The sequence below is a fragment of the Macrobrachium nipponense genome, chromosome 32 (assembly GCF_015104395.2).
Source record: "Macrobrachium nipponense isolate FS-2020 chromosome 32, ASM1510439v2, whole genome shotgun sequence".
NCBI lineage: Eukaryota > Metazoa > Arthropoda > Malacostraca > Decapoda > Palaemonidae > Macrobrachium > Macrobrachium nipponense.
Window position 1 is genome coordinate 11,601,110 of NC_061094.1, and position 18,055 is coordinate 11,619,164.

The window sequence follows — 18,055 nt, forward strand, 5'->3', positions numbered from 1 at the left end:
TTATGGCTATGAAGATAATAGACATATCTATGAAGTCTTCAGCCTAAACAGGTAAGAACCAAGGTTATTTTTATCCTACAACAGGTGTTGTTTTACCTTTTCTTGTTATTTTCTGTCTTGTACCCTCCACCAAGGGTGTCAATCAGCTAAGTATAATGTGACAGGAAAGTTCATGTACAAAAATGATATTTTGTTTATTTTACAATAAAGTTTTTGTACATACTTACCTGGCAGACATATACGATTGATGGCCCGCCCAGCCTCCCCTCAGGAGACAGGTATAAGAGAGAAAAAATCTGGCAAGAAAGGTATGTTGGTTCTTACAACCCGCTTCCCAGCGGCGGGTAAGGTAGATCACCTGACTACCTGTCGCGTTGGCCGCGAGTTTTGAATTCTGTCGTGACGTCAGAGAGTAAGCTAAGTATATGTCTGCCAGGTAAGTATGTACAAAACTTTATTGTAAAAATAACAATATCATTTTAAAATCATGTAACAAAGAAAAACTAAGTAATTGTTCTGTTTTCTTTCTTTTGATGTCTTAAACAGTCGAAGAGCCAGTGCTGTATAATTTGCACAAAGCTTCTGATAGACATACCTCTGTTGAGTTTTTATGGACATTGTATGGTGTTTAAGCTTACTTGAGAAGTATTTCCATTACTCATCCAATTTACGGAGAACACAACTTTGAATGACTTTCTCATGTTGCAAGTGATGGCAGCATTGTTTATGCAACAAGTAATGATCTGGGTAATTTAAAATTATGCTAGACAAAATTAGTGCCTAATAAGTAATGGAACAGGATTTGTGATTAACTACTTGTAATAAGCGTTTTAGTATGGGTTTAGAAAATTGCTTCTACTTTTAATATTACTGTATTTTAAAAGCATTATACAATAAAAAGAGAAGTTCCACATAATAATGACCATTAATGACTAATATTTGTTCATATACAAAAGAAACCTTCAGTCTTAACATTAGGATTTACTAGTGCCAAGCTGAAAACTGGTAGAATTAAAATCTGTTTTCATGTTGAGTGTTTGGATCCTGGAGTCTTTAGTAGTTTACTGCCTAACTTTTTGTAAACCTATTATGTGAGATATAGGTTGGGTTTTAAGTGTAGAGTTTGTGTGAAAATTTTATTATAGTATCCATAAATTACCCATTACTTAATTGAAGCTAAAATCTCATAGGTGGGAGGTGATGGATTGGTTGATTGAGTTAAGATTCTAGGGTATTTTGACTGCCATGGTCATTGATGCCAATACATATGTTGAAAATATGTAATTGCACTTTACTTCCAAACATGCCCCCATTGCAGACTCCAAACACTTTGATTTGTATGCCTCTACATTTTATAGTGTGGCTACTATTAAAATTTTGTAAACCAAGGGGTTAGCTGAAGTGAGGACATCTTTGAATTTCAATATTGATAAAATTACTTTTCATTGTGGTCTTCCTCAGTAGCTGCTAAAATTTCCTGCTTAAATTTCAAATAAATAAGCACTGCAAATTGAGATTGAAAAAGAGAGTTACACCTTTGTTGTGAAACTTGCATACTAGATTTAGAGACATCAGTATACGCAGACTGGTCTAAAATCTCTGGAATACGCCAACCAAGAATTGTAAGATATAGTGTAACCAAGGACTTATGAATTGATGTAAGATAAGCAACAGACTTCTTGTCTCTAAAAACACAGTAGAAAATTATGATACAGTATGTATTTATATACTGTACACAGTATCATTATGAACTACATATCCATTGGTGAAAAGAAAAATAGGGAAATACCTGTCAAAACAAGGGGTAGGTAAAAAATACATCATAGAAGACAGTGCTGGGGGGGCAGAACATTTCGAAGTCATGAAAAAGAGATATCAGAAGCTAGAGAATGGCGGAATTTTCTGATAAATGAATTTGTGGTTGTTGAAATGGAATCAGTACTAAAGAAACAAGTGGTGGAAAGCACCAGGCAGTGATGGCATTACTTCACAGATGATTTTAGCTGAAAATGAAATGACACATCACATACTAAATACTACTCTGTGTCATGATAGGAAATGAGATACATGATAAGGAATGAGAGACAAAGCGTTAATGACCGAGGATTGGAAGTCATAGGAAGGGTATCAAAGAAAGATGACCTGCCTGAAGGTGGTATCTACAGAAGTGTTGTATACTTACACTGATTGTGATGAAAATTATCCTATATGCTTATTCTCAAAATATTAGTTTTCGAGAGGGCGGGAGATCCACAAGATCAGATATTCTTATGAGAATGTTTTTGGGGAGAAATACCACTGTCAATACAAAAATTATAAAGATAGCCTCTAATTATTTTGGATTGCCTGTAATTTTTGCAAAAAAAATGTTTTGCCCATGTTTGGGTGAGTTTTATTCATGGGGAGAGGACATTCATCTCTGGTTGGCTTAGTGGTTTCTTTGGTACATGTTTTTAGAAAGGATACTTTGAATGTATTTTGTTGTGAGTGATATTGTAAATTGCAGTCATTTAGCTGCATATATTCAAATTGCAAGAGCATACCAACACTATTATGTTTGTGGGATGAAAATGTAGGGGCCTCTTTGATGAGGTTTGTGTGCTTTTACATCTTTTGCAAGACTGATGCACTCATCACCTAGTAGCATCTTTTATTTACAGTGAAATGCACTATTGTTAATGGAGAAGAGGTGCAGTTCTCTGTGGCTGAGTAAACCCATGCACATTTAAAATCAGTGGTTACTGCAAGACACTGAAGTATCCCACGTGCTTTGCTTGATGGTTCAAAGATGTGAGGAGCTGCCAATCAAGTCTGTATTCTTAGGAACACATTCATTCAGGATGAGGTTCTGTTTCTAGATTCTCTTCCTCTTCTCTTTGACACTGTAATTTAGCTGCTTATTTGGACTGACTTAAACTTTTGTTACATCTCACTGCTACTGATTTGTGTACATATTAGAAACCCTGTAATTTTTCTAACAGTCTCAATGGGATTTCAGTTTTAATCATGTCCCTTTGTTTCTCTGGGAGTGTGGGTCTATGTACATGTTCTTGCCCATTTTCTCTTCTTGCCAGTGCAATAGCCGCTCAACACTTCTGTCACCTAAGTTGTTGATCCATTCATGTGAAAGTAAGGGGGTTATAGTTAAACAAGTGTAATTTTATGTAAATAAAGTTTTATTTTAATTCAAACAAAATTTCCCATCTCTTGAGCCCTGTGCTCTGTCTATGCTGGTCAGACTAATCAAGGAATGAATTAATCAGCTACCTGCATACAACCATTGATTTGCATGAAGTTCTTCATCATCTTGTTGGTAATAACTTGACGAGGAATGACACAACATTAGATATGGTGTTATGTACTGAAAAATCAAATTTGTTTATTAAATATTTCATGTATATGCACATGCAAACCTACAATTCAACCAGAAAAATATAAAAGTTAAAAAAAATTGTTTTTACAGAATGAAATGGATATGCTTAACACTAGCTGAAGCAGGAAAGTTAGTTCTTTTTTAAGCAATGAGGTAACCCATAAGCAAAAACAAACAAATATTAAAGTGAAGGAATATAGCAAAGTGAATATATAAGATACCCTTGATATATCAGTTGCACATGAAGAGTGAGACTAGGAACTGCTAGAGACTTGGGGATCCTCAGATACTTCTGCAGGGCTAATGGCAGACTGCAATTTTGTATTTGGTTCTAAACAGGGACTGATCAGCTTGTTACAGTTTTATGGCCATAAAATCAGTCAATGGTTAGTGACGGTTTTTTGTGAAAAATTTTTTAACCTTAAAATTATTTCTTTTAGAATGTGTCATGCAGTAGTTTGTCAATGGAGAAAAAGGTGACCTACAATGACTTCAAGAACTATCGTGACAATGTATCCTCAGGAACTATCCCCGCTAACTTTCTGGCAATATGCATACTACGGGCAGTTAAAACCTTTTCATTGCCAAATAAATTGTTGAAGACTAATTATTGGATGCCAGATATGGAGGTAAGTTCTGAACTTAATATTAATGGTAAAATTCAGTAATATTAAGGTTTTATCACTGTCTCATGATTCTTATATAGATGCAATCCTATCTGAATATGGGGAAATGTTTAATATGGAGGGACTTCCAGCTGAGATGGGTATGTTTATGACTGAAAATTTTTGTGTTTCCATGTGCCAAAAGAGTTTCTTATTGCATTTTGTAAAAAGTATTTTGTTCCTACATGATATAAAAACTCTCAGTCCTTTACTTTTAAATGAAATTGTATTACCTTTAATTTCATTTAAAAGTTAGCTTAATACTTAGGGAGCATGTTCAAACTCTAGAAGTAAGCATTTTTAACCTTTTTAGAGGCTGTGCCAATCTTTCCCAAAAATACCCCTTGCACTAGGGGGTCTGGAACCTAACCTTATGTAAGTTCAGGGTATTTCTGTATATTTGAAAATACGCATCCTTCAAATCCACTGTAAGCATGAAGTCGCTCTCCCTGATGGAGGCGAGCACCAAGTGTGCTGTTTCCATCATGAACTGAGTCTGGTGAACTAATTGGTTCAAGGGAGATAAGTCTATGACTGGTCTTCATCCCTCTGAAGCTTTCTCTATGAGAGAGAGGCAGCTATAGAAGAATGGAGACTGATCCGACGCAGCCTTCATCAGCATGGTTGCACTTCTCCCTTGAGTGCCCTGTCCTTCAGCAAACTAGGAATGTAAGTCAGGAGATGGACTGTGTTTTCATTGAGGGGAGGCTGAGACTCGAAGGGGAGTAGATATCCCTCCTGAAGGGCATCTACTACCCAGGTCATGGCTCCATGTTGTTGCCACATTGCCTAATGGCTTGACAGCACCCCCCAACCAGTGGCAGCAGCTGGAGGGGAATGCCACCCCTAGTGTTTCCCCTTCTTTCCTTTGTCCCCTTTACCTGATGGAAAGAAGGCTGAAAAGGTCATGACTGAGCAGAGGAAGAAGGCTAGTTTTTCCTGCAGGCAACCTTCGAAGACTGGGACTTCTTAGTGACTGAGGAAGAGCTACCCTGACCAAAAGGTCAAGCCACAGTGACAGGCGAAGACCCGGAGGTCTCAGTCACTGCCTGATGAACAAGGCCGTTATCTTCGACTCTGAGCTTGTCCATGGCAGCATCCACCAACTCTAGGGATGATAGAGGAAGAACCCAGCAACAGTTCATTCCTTAAGGTTAATGCTGACTCGGGCCCTATAAACCTAGTCAGTCGAGTCAGGACAGCATGCCCACAGGTTTGCCATCTGGTGGGTCAGGTAGTAGATAGCCCTTCCTCCAGACTGATAGTCTCCTGAAAATGGAATCCTCCCCAGTAACGATAGCCCTTGAGGAAGCAGCCACTTGGGATACTGTGAATGACCACAGCTCCAACCAAGAGACTGCCTGGTAAGCTGTTGTAACAAGAGACCCAGGCCTTGATGAACCAGGTCCTGGTCTACCTGGTTAGTTGGCAATGACCTATCTGAGGGACGATAGTAGCGCTTCTGACGAGGCAGAGGAGGAGGAAGCAACTTTTCTGAGTGTTTTGGTTGCAGTGAGTTCTCTTGTTTAGAGACAAGATCATTCACTTGATCAAGTACTCTCTCAGCAGCAAGCAAGCACCATGGCAGTCCCATCGAATCCTTGAATTCCTTTATGGGACCCCAAAAGGATTCGAGGTGGGATGGACAATCCACAGACGAGGCCATGGTCCCTTCCCCAAGATCATTGTACCGACGAATTAGCGCAATGATCTCAGAAAACGACTTATGTATCTCGGGTGTGTCCGCACCCCGGGGGAGGAGCCCTCATGCCCTTCCAGGTGTGGGTCGTCTCAATCTACTCTCCTGCAGGAGGGAGAACCTCACTGGACCTCAGCAATCCTTCCTGCACTACTCTGGTGTAGGACCTGGTCGACCAAGAACCTAGCCAAACATATATGCCTGAGAGGTAGGACTCAAATGATACCCCTCATCGAAGTCCCCCCTGTCCAACTTAGGCCTCTTGGTAAAACCTTATGAGGTTAAGGGAACAGGTGAGGAGGAACGGGCCCTCTCACCTGTCTTGTCCACAGAACAAGCAGGAGAGGTGAGTCGTATGCTGTCACCAACCCATGGTGATGACTGCAACATGGGCCTAGGAGAATGCTTTTGCCGTGGCGAAGTATTGTCCTGAGGAGGGTGGAAAGAATCACGTGAGCCTGGCTGGGTACTCGACTTAAAATAGTCGAGACGAGCCCCTGGCTCGAGCTGAGCAGTCGACTTGGCCAAGCCACCTTGATCGTGCAAACGTGATGGGGGGCTAGGAGTTGCCCATTTTGCCCCACCAAGGACTGTTTGAGCCTGCTGGGCACTCTTTCATCAATCAAGAAGTTCATGACTTTGAGAAGACTGCATTTGAGACCATTTCAGTTGGCAAAGGAAGCTTCATCTGGACTCATTTGTTTTCGGATCACTCCCGGAGATCAAAGAAGACCTCAACTGGTGGCTCACAGAAGGAAGATTTGTAGAGGGTAAATCTCTATTTCCTCTGTGCCCAACTGTACACTATTCCCAGATGCATCGGATCTGAGGTGGTGTGTGATTCTGGAAATCATGGGCGTATCGGGGATGTGGTCTCCAAAAAGACAAAAATCTTCATATAGATGTGAAAAAAGCTCAAGGCGATAGATACATCTGGCCCTTCAGCACTTTGCAAACAGTGACACACAACGCACATATAGTATTCATTTGGACAATACCACGGCCCTAGCATATACGTATAAGGAATCGGAGGGACTATTCCTTCTCTCTCTACAAGACAGTCAGGGATCTTCTATTGGTCTTGAGACAATCGGACAAAGATTGTCACAAGGTATATTCAAGGGAAGTTAAACGTCCTAGCAGACAAATTAAGTCGCCGCAAACAGTTTCTACAGACAGAGTGGACATTGAATCCACAGGTTTGCTCCGACGTGTGAAGATGGCAGGGAAAGCTGTTGATGGACCTGTTTGTGATGTCAAGGAATCACAGGCTCCATTTTATGCTCACCTGCATGGGGAATAGCTGTGATGACATTAGACTGGTTGAATCTCAACGTTTATGCATTCCCTACAATTCAGCTGGTGAGGGATGTCATAAAACAAGTTTCAGTCATGCAACAATGTTTCGATGATCTTGAATACCCCTTTTTGGCCACAGAAGGAATGCTTCTCGGACATCGTCAACCTATTAGTAGACTTCCTAAGACTCCTACCACAGCAGCGAAGTTTACTCAAGCAACCGCACTATTATCGGTTTCATCAAGGGCTATCTACTCTTGCTCTGTCAGACTGTCAGGAAGCTTGTCAGAGCTAAAAGGTTTTTCAAGACCAGCTGCAGAAGCAATTGCAAAATGTAATCGCCAATCATCCCCAAATGTCTATCAGTCAAATTGGGAAGTTGTACACAGCTGTTGTAGGAGCTATGACGTCTCATCTACTTCTACCACTATAGCTCAGATAGCTGATTTTCTGCTATTTTTAAGAACATCGTGACATTTAGGTACTTCAACCATAAAGAGGTAAAGGGCTGTGCTAAAGTCTAATTTCAAACTTAGGGAATTGGACTTATCCTCCAATACAGATATCAGCGATCTAGTTAAGTCTTGTGAGACTTCCAAGCTAGAAAGGACAACTGTGCCTTCATGGAATTTGGATATTGTCCTTAAATGGATTTCAGAGCCTCTTTTCAAACTTCTTCAGTCCTCATCATTTAGAGATTTAACAAGGAAGACACCCTTTTTAGTAGCCTTGGCTATGGCCAAAAGAGTAAGCGAGATTCAAGCCTCAGACAGGAACATAGGTTTTACTCAAGGAAATGCGATGTGTTCATTCACTCTGAGTTTCTTAGCCAGAAATGAAACACTGTCAAATCCCTGGATCAAGAGAGAAGCCTGTGTCAAGAAAGAGTGCTAAAGTTTTACTTGGACAGGACTAAGGATAAAGAAGCAACTCACCTAACCCCTGGTGCTTGGTTAAGGATCCCTCTCGTCCCTTATCCAAAAATGCCCTGACGTTTTTTCTGACAGACATCATCACTGAAGCTTGTACGAAGATTAATGATGATAATTTTCCTGCTTGTAATGTTAAAGTTCCTGAAATTAGGGGCAGTAGCCACTTTTTTGGCTTTTAAAAGTAATTTATCTCTCACGTCTATTTTGAAATCTACTTTTTGGAGATGTAAATTTGTTTTTGCAAATTTTTATTTATTGAAGTATATGATAACTTTAGTGAATTAGGATCATTATCTATACTTGGCATGGTATTGCGGGTAGGAGATTACTATCATCCTCTATCTACTTGTCTTGACAATTGGTCGTCAAGTTTTTGGAAGCTTGGCGGGTACTGTGTACCTGGTACCCAACAATCTTGTTTTTATGGATGGGTTATGGTATTTGTTTTGACAACCATCGGAGCACTCCTTGGTTGCAAAGTATCGCACTTAAGCAGAGGTGACTCCTGACCTTACTATCATGTCACTACAGGTTGAGAGAAGCTCTGACCTTACTATCATGTCACTACAGGTTGAGAGAACTCTTACCTTACTATCATGTCACTACAGGTTGAGAGAAACTCTGACCTTACTATCATTTCACTACAGGTCGAGAGAAGCTCTGACCTTACTTTCATGTCACTAAAATTTTAAGTTTTTAGATGAGCTCTAACAGAGGTAGTACGTATCTTCATACTGTAGCTACCGCACCAGGTAAGGATTCAACAAACATTTGTTCAATACTAGCTAATTTACTGTCGTAAATTCATCACATTATTGAATGTTTCTTGATAGTATATGTCCATGCTGTCCCACCTCCTATCAGTGCAGGATTCAGCAATGTAGTTACTTGGTAAGTTATTTATACAGGCAGTCCCCAGTTATCAGCAGGAGTTCCGTGACAGGGTGCTGATAAGCAAAACTGCCACTAAACCAAACTTGGCGATTTATGGGGTGTATGGCGCTAAGTTTCGGTTAGTGGTGCTTGTGTTTATGTATGTTATTGGCACCATAACTCTATTATTTGGCACCTATAGTACCGATAACGGAAACTCGGCCATTTATGGCGCCATAAACTGCTAATTTTATGGTGCTAGGCAGTCACCATAAAACCGGATCACCATTAACAGAGTCCGCCGATAACTGGGGACTGCTAAAATGACATTTTTATAATAAAATAAAATTATATATATTGTGACGAAGTGGCGTAGAGTATCTGGGTCTGGATACCATTAATACTTGGGGGGGGAGTGGGTAAGAGTATCTGGGTCTGGATACCATTAATACTTGGTGCATGAAATAGTCAAAGATCTGTGTCTGGACACCATTAATATTTGTTAACCCAAATTGCCAAGTATCTGGTTACTTATACACTTACCATTTTGTACCTTGCTAATACAAGAGACCCTTTTATTCCTGGGTCTGGGACACCCTTTGTACTTAGGGCACAGTTCATTCAAGTACCTGGTTGTTACTTACCTCACTACAGACAGACACCTGACCCTTCATCACAAATACTAAACGACTGAATACTCTAAAGGTAAGAGTGATCCCTTTTTCTAACTGAACAGTCAAGAAAACAATCAGTCTAAGTTCATTAAAATAGGTGTGAGGTAATCTAATTAAAGGGCATCACTCGTGCAAATTCAAATTTAAGTATTTCCCTGATTCTGTTTTATTTGTGGGAAACGTCAACAATTATTACTCTATATTTCTACTAAACAAAATAAAATATAGCTTAATATATACTGGGGTTGGAGTAAAATACTCATATAAATTTTAAATACAAAAATTTATTTCTAAATTCAAAATTTATAAGTGAAATTCACAATCTCAGGGAAATTGTTATTAGTACTTGAAAACAAAAGTTTAATTAATTCTTGAATTAATTCTTAAGCAAAATTAAATCAAAGTTTATCAAGAAAATTAATTAAATTAAATCATAAAGCAATAATTAAATTTGAAATTAAATTTAATTAAATGCAAGTTAATTCACAAGTGTAAGATTCAAAATGTACACAATAGAATATTATTCAAACTAATTAAACAAAATAAAGACAATGCAGAAAAACATAATGCCACAATATGAAAAACAATTAAAGCATTGACAGTACACACATTAAACATATAAAAATGTGAAAAGAACAAAGCAAAAAGATAAATATTTAGAAATGATAAAACCCCAAAGTGCACTTCACAACATTTGTAAAAATACCTTATACACAGCTGCAGCTCCAATCAAAAGGCCTGTTACAATTTTACACTTTTTCACTATTTTCTTGGCGCCTTCACAAATTTTAACAAAAAAAATAATACTTATGTTCATTAATTCCACAAACAACACATATATTACTAAGAATTACATAAAAATGAGTGACAGCTCGTTACGTTAAGTTACTGAAAACAGCCTCAGACCGCGAGCGAGAGAGAGAGATTTTTTAGAGAGAGAGAGAGACTCTACCGCACGCCGCTCTGTCTCAAAGCGAATGAATCTACGTTTTATATGCGTAACTCACGTATCAAGGGATTGGGTGTATTTCAGTGTACGTCTAAGACGAAAACATATTACGTCAACTCTATAGGGGTACCTAATACAATGCCTCTTTGACTGGCATTCACATATGGCTATGAATAAGGCTCCCTTGTTCCTTCACAGGCTCGACCGCGATGTGTTTACATCGATAAAGAAAAATGCTTGGCTAAGACATTCTCAAAGAGCAAAAACCACACTGTTCCAAAGGCATATGAGCTTCACTCTCGTGTGTACGGTACTTAAAATGAAAAGTGGATCACTTAAGGCATGGTTATCTTTAAATTTGGGAAATCTGAACACAGAAACAAACATTTCATAACATGATACAAAGGTTCTGATGTGAATTAATCATATTACCACAATTATAATTGCATTCCAAACTTACATTATAAGAATATATAACATATATATATATAATATATATATATATATATATATATATATATATATATATATATATATATATATATATATATATATATATATATATATATATATATATATATACCTACCAAGTAACTTCATGATCAGAGCCCTCCCTCCCTCCCTCCCTCTCATGGATATAGAGCATAAATGAATTGAGCTCTGTCGTTACATTGTGCCTATACTTCCTGAAAGTGGACGGAGCAGTTACCAGCACCAAAAATGAAAGAATGGCTACAGTGAATTTTCAGATATTAAGCTGCTGCAAAAGTAGAAATATAGCTATGTAGTTACTTGGCAAGTATATACCATATATACTCACATAACACGCGATCTCGCATATCATGCGACCCCCAAATTTTCACCCTCAAAAATTATATATCACTTATATACATATCATGCGAGTTAAATTTACGATACCAAAATTTAACAAATAGGCTTAACCTCTTTTCCTCCTCTTTATCTGGTCCATTTTTTAGTTAGGCTAACCCCTTTTCCTCCATCTCTTATGTATCCCATCTTCTAGTTTAAGTTTAAAAAAGAAAAATAAAAGAGAATGCAAAAAGTATTGGTAGTAATGATATACTTCTTTGGAAAACGCATACAGCCAGAAATAACTGATTTGCTGTGAACAACCAATCCGATAAAAACAGCCTTTTTGCTTGCATTTCAAACCATCGTACGATAGTAAAAAAATTACCGTATTTATGTTACAAATGACGTTGATGAGAATAGGATGATGTCTTTTTACATTACAGGTGGTAGTCGACTTACTACCGCAATTGGTTACGAACAACCAGTCATAAATCGATTTGGACGTAAGAATATTATACTAGCGTAGCCTACACTAGGGTAATCAGTACCATCTTTACATATAGAGTAGCCTAGCCTACACCACACAGCATACTTTATACATATTTGGCACACTAATTATTAATTTCAGCTAACTCTAGGTTCAATGCACATTGGTTTATGATGATTCAGTACAAAGAGAAATTGAATAACATTTAACAAGTTAGCCTCGCCTATACGATGATGATGCTATCGTGGTACATATATCGTATATATACAAATACAGTAACCTAGCCTTCAGTATACTGTATACTACATATACGATGTAATTTATTATAAAAGTCAATTTTGGAGTTTCAATGCATTCTGACTATGACATATCAGTGGAAAAAAAATGGACACGAAACGGGAATCAGATTCGGACCGACATCAGCATACCTAGTTGAGCGATGTCAGGCTGCTGACGGCTACATATATTTACAAAATAAATACAGAATGATTATGCATCTTTTCTGATTCTTTTAAAAAGTTATACTATTACAGATCCAATTATATTGTTATGTACAGTGGTCGCCCCCCGTATTCGTGGGGGATGCATACCAGACCCCCCCCCCCCCGTGAATGTTAGAACCCGCGAATGTTTGGAACCCCTACAAAAAGGCTAAAAACAGCCTATTTTGTTAGTTCAAACTGAAGAAAAACCCACTAAAAATTTTCATACTTGGTTTTTATTAATAGTTTTATCACAAAAAGTGCATTTTATGATGAAATTGATCAAAATAAAACAGGATTAGTGGATATTTCTCATAGAAAAATACCACGAATGTGCGAATTTTCCGCGAATAATGCGGGGAAACGTTCCCGAGAGAAATCCGCAAATCCGGAGAACGCGAATATGGGGGGATCCACTGTATTCTCATATTATTGTATCATTAAATACTAACAGAGTGGTTGTGTTTTGGTTTGGTTTGGAATCAGCTGATGGCGAATACGAGTTTATTTCTCTGTATTTAACTCATTTCGGAGCGAATTGTCTTTCTTCTAGTTCACGTAAATATCTAGATACTCTACTTATATGAGACAAATAAGTAATTTTTTATTATACGACAAACCGTCTCGTGAACTGAAGTATTTTTTTTCGTTAACAGATTGCGTTGTGGGCATGTTTATTGTGTAAAAATATTATGTGATTCCGTTCGCTATTTTCTCTTCATTTCATCGTAGTACGAACTTTACCGTTACTTTACTTAACTTTTATCGGCTTAAAACAAAAAACAGTAAAAATGTGTTCTTTCAAGACCTGAAGTTTTGATTAAAATAATTTTCTCTCAATTTTATCACGGTTGTTTGATAGCATAAGTATACTGGAGTTATATCTTTGTTGCCGATGCCGTTAATAGTATTATAGCCTTACTCACTATGGATAAAAGATCGGCAAGGGCGTATACTGCTAAATTTAATCTGTAAGTTTTAGCTGAAGTTGAGGAAAGAATGTTGATATGCTAACAACTGTTATCGTGCATCGGCAATGTGGATGAAACTCGCAAACTTCGGTATAGTGCCATCAAACTCAACCGCAAACAAAATTTGAGAGAAACATGTTTTAATCAAAACTATTGGGCATGAAAAGAACACATTTTACTGTTTTCGCTCCAATAAAAGACAAATACGTAAAGCTCATAGTATTCTGATGAGATAAAGTGAAAATATCGAACGGAATGTTGTTTATTTTTGTTTATGCAATAAAACATGCCCTCAGCGCCATCTAACTAACAAAAAAAAAAACAAAAAAATAACTAAATTTCGTTCACAAATGATACGGTTTCAAGTGATATTTCTACTAGAAAACACTTTGTATAATGTAAAATAACCTTGTCTCATATAAATAGAGTATCTTGAGATTTATTGGTGCTAACTAGAGGCAAGAAAGTCGCTCTGATTTGAGTTCAAGACAGCAAAATAAACTTACTTCGCAATTGCCCTCAGCTGATTTCCAAAGCATTACATTGATTGCTATGTTTGTATTTTATAATATATAGAAATAGTTGATTGGAGAATGGTAATTTCATTCGTGGGAGAATAGTCGAATTGATAGTTTGTTTGTTTCTTACTTTTTGTCCCATTTTTGGTGTTCGTTTATGGACGGAAAGTAAACTGAATGATTGCCGTTTGTTAATATTAAATGTAAATTCTTAACTTTCCCCTTTTTGTATTCTAATTGAATTAATTAATTTAATGTTAAATGTATTCCTTATAAGGAAACAGTTTTGCTTTCCCGTCTTTATATTTCAACGTTGTTCGAGAGTTTCGGACAAGCGAAAGAAAACGGAGTTGTTGACTGTTTTTGATCCGACAAGGAGAGTAGTCTTGTGCTACCTGTCGGACAGAAGAACGGGTGTTCTTTTTTTCTGCCGATAAAAAGTGAATTATTTAATGAATCAAAATTTGAAGCCAAGAAGAAATTGTTCTGGATAATGGTGCAGGTAAGTTGAAGTATAAAGACTTGCCTTTAAATTGATTTGAGTTAGATAATTCTAACATATTCGAATTTTGAACTTTTTTTACTCCGTAAGATTTCAGTTTACTTTTCGTCTTGTTGTTTTGTTTTTTTGGCTATGACACTTGTTATTGGGCATAGCTGGGTTCGGAGGTTGTCCGAGTTGAGCCTAAGAGAATGTGACGGGTTTAATTACATCTGTAAAGGGGGCGCAAACCTTTGAAAACATCAAGGATGACGTTAGAGTGGTATTTCGCTAACCCTAGGAGGTCTAGGCCTAGTCGTATCTTTGTGTTCTTGGGCAGCAATGATTTGGATGCTATCCACAGTACTGCGGAGGTATGGAAAGTAGAGCACTGTTGTGAGGCCTTTGCTGAATTGCTGAAGAAGTTGTGTCCTGAGGCTAAACTAATTTTTGCCCAAATAGAGGATAGGTTTTTTTTCAACCACTGTGAAATTTGTTCCGACACGGCATACAAACCTTCGGTCCTTTTACAATAGGAAGATACTAGCGGCAGCTGGATAGGTCGTAAGCTTTCGAACAAGGGGTTCGGTAGTTAACTGCTTGTCCGACAGGCGCGCGCGCGCGCGACTGGGAGGTAAACAAACCACTTTTGCTTTCGGCCTCACAGTGGATGGACGTGTGTGTTCGCTCTCTGCCCGCTGCTCGTCGTTTGCTTTCTAGTTTGTTTGTAATTGTGTATGAAAGAGCTTGTAAGTACAGTTTCTCTCTTATCATATTAATTACGCTGCAATTGAATTATGATGGAATCTCCACGCCTCGCTACCCCAAGGAGACTTTGCCCGGGTACCGAAGGGCGCAAATGCGGGAAGTTCAGATCATTCCCCGAGATTGACCCTCATGTGTTGTGTGCTCGGTGCCGGGGGCGCGAATGCACCCGGGCCGAGCCCTGTGATGTTGTATTGACTGGTCGGAGGCGCAGTGGACTTTGTATGAGGGCAGGAAGAAGCGAAGGCCTCCAAAGGAGTCGTCGGGAAGCTCTCCCGCGACTCCTTTGGGTGACGGACACTTCGTCTTCTTTCCTGCCGCCCGCTCAACTTCCACGTCTCGCGCCTTCCCCTTCGGGGGCGGTTGTCTAGGTCCTTCTCCTCTCCCGATGTGTCGAGTGTGGAGGAGGGCGCTAGATACCCCGAGCTAGAGTTGTACTCTGGGTCCTCTATCCGCTCGTCTTCGCTTGCGAGCGGGTAGAGGATCCTCCCTAATCACCCCCGACTTTTGCCTCCTCAGGTGCGGTTGCCGTGAAGGATGACCTCGGACAGGTGTGGGCATCGTTGGGACTGCAGGCGTGCCAGAGTGTCCAGGGCTGCTCTATCATCTCGCTGGCTCCGTGGCGGTTACGCATGCTACGGTCACAACCACCACCACGACCCTGACAACACCTGGCTACGCGTCACCTATCCTCACCTGGTGTACACCCAGCCAGCGCGGTCTCTGTGACAACCCACACATCGGTTGCAGGGGCCAGTCGCCGTAACTCGGGGGTGGAGTGTGATGCCGCCACCATGGTTTGCCGTGCTGCCTGCGACCGTACTTCATGTGCCCCGAAGAGCTCGCCCCTGACCTCCCACCGGTACCGATGACGTCTGTGCCGTTGTTCGACCAGCTGTATCTGCCGTACCTGCCGTGACCACCGCTGCTGTTCCTGTTCCTGATCCTGCCGTGTCTGCTGCCGTTCCTGTGATGCTCGCACCTGCTGATGTTGTTCCCGTTCCTGGCGCCGCTGCTCCCGATGCGGGGGCTGGTCTCGTCGGACAGGTACGTCCGGGGCCCTGTTGCTTCGGCAACAGCAGCCCCGCTCCGTCCTGGATGACAGACCTGACGTCGGTCCTGAGGAGGTTGACGAAGAAGAAGAGAAGAGGAGGAAGGTGTCGTCGTCGTCTTCATCGTCTTCTTCGTCGTCGTCGTCTGCCGCCTCTTCCCCTTCTTCTTCTAAGGCTCCCCCACCCCGCCTAAGAAGAAGAAGGTCGCCTCCCCCCCCCCCCTCCCCCCCCCCCCCCCCCCCCCTCCCCCAACCCCCCCCCCAAAGAAGTCTCCTTCGGGAGCTTCTAAGGGCCCGTCTCGCTCTGGTGAGACGGGGGGTTTTTCTTCCGCTGGTCGCCCTGCTCCTTCGGGAGCAGGACCCGTCTCTTCTCCCGCAAGGAAGAAGACTACGGGGACAGAGGGGTGCCGGCTAACACCGGCACTTCCTCACCTGCTGTCAGTGGTTCGGCCACAGCAGCAGGATCCGGCTCGGCCGCTCGTTCGCGAGAGGGTACCGAGTGTACGGTCGCCTACCAGCGACCGTGCAGCCAGGAACCAGACCTCTGAGTCCGCTCAGCGTCAGGTTCACGGCACGGAGCGGAAGACTGGTGACAGCCGCTCACGCGACTCTCACCATACCAGCTCTCGCTCTAGCGGCGAGCAGCTGGCTACCCGGCGCGGACGTGACGGTCCATGACCCGGCCCCACGGGCTGAGGCTTGGGAAGAGGTCCCCCGTTCGCCTTGGCACCAGGCCACGGCTGGTGTACCAGCGAACTGACGCACCGTGAGGACACGCACCGGTCTCACCGTGACAGTGGAGCTCGCCGGTCGCCTGACCGTCGCTCTTACAGAGAGCGATCGGGTACGGTAACCAGCACCAGCTCCTCTGACACACGAGACCGGGGGCCGCTGTTCTCGTCCAGCAGTTCTCACAGCGAGACGGCTCGACTAGGTCTGCAGCTCGATCGCCACCGCGGGTTGACGATCGCCTGCAGTCCTCCAAGCCCGCTGGTTCTGCCAGTGAGCGAGGAGAGAGCGTCAGGTCTGCCTCTCCCATACCTTCAACCTCCTCGGGTTACACCGGGAGGGCGAGGTATTGAGGAGTGATCGTGAAGGGTGCGCCCTTCAGGATCCCGCCACGTCGTCGTACGTACCAGGCTCGGTTCTCGGACCACGCCAGGTCTTACGCACAGGTGGTTTGGAGGAGACCGAGAGGGGGCTGTCGCTGCTCCTCTCCTTGAGGGAGGAGGGTCTCGGGAGTGCTCCTGTTTTGAGGGACTGGACGGTCCGACTCCACAGGATGCAGTCACTCCTGAGATCCAGAGGAACTTTGCCGAGGTTATTGCGCTGATTCGTCAGCACAACGACCTCGGGGAAGGATCGCCGCTCCCAACCATCCGAGCCCACGTCCCGGCTCGAGTCGTTCTGGGCCCGAAGAGGGAACCCAGACCGACGGTGGGTTTGCCGCGGTCAGAGCTGGCTGACTCAGTGCTGGACCAAGTTGAATCGCTTGTCTAGGACAGGACGGTTTCACTGAAGTCCTGGCAGGTCTAGCAAGCTACTTCCACCCTCCTCTGCTACGACATCGGTCGGTTTTACGTGCCATCTGAAGATCCGATGCCGCCCAAACAGGTGAACCCGGAGTTAGCGAGGCTGACTCCGGGTGTGTCTCTGCAACAGCTCCTGTCCGAGAACCTGTGGTTCTCGCAGCAAGAGGCACTAGGCCTGGATCTACCGCCATGGCAGCTTTCAGGCCGTCTCCTGGCTAGATCTGTGGTCCCACAGTATCTAAGGTCGCAGCCAACTCTGGGGGAATTTCTCCCGAAGATGACTCGGCCTTCAGGAGACTTTGCCAGTCTGGGGGAAGAGCCATCTCTTTCCTTGCCCACCAGACGGTGAACCTGTGGGCCAACCTGGTTCTCCGACGAAGGGACGCTGTCCTTACTCGGGTTTCCAGGGCGGCCGGGCGTGAAGCGGCATTGGGACTTCGAAACGGACCTTTACGGAGTTCCACGTCTCTCTTCCAGGAGAGATGGTGGAC

At 42.0% G+C, this 18,055-nt stretch overlaps 2 protein-coding genes across 2 annotated transcripts in view; one reads left to right on the forward strand and one right to left on the reverse strand.

Moving 5' to 3' along the window:
- Positions 1 to 18,055, reverse strand: part of LOC135207214 (HEAT repeat-containing protein 1-like) — a 333,967-nt gene that overhangs the window by 177,244 nt on the left and 138,668 nt on the right. The gene's annotated exons all lie outside the window — the stretch shown is intronic.
- The window catches only part of LOC135207096 (uncharacterized), a 50,781-nt gene that overhangs the window by 12,278 nt on the left and 20,448 nt on the right, over positions 1 to 18,055 (forward strand). Inside the window, exon 2 of the mRNA XM_064238700.1 lies at positions 3,814 to 4,002. Coding sequence (XP_064094770.1) covers positions 3,814 to 4,002 — 189 coding nt within the window. The remainder of the gene's footprint in view (positions 1 to 3,813; positions 4,003 to 18,055) is intronic.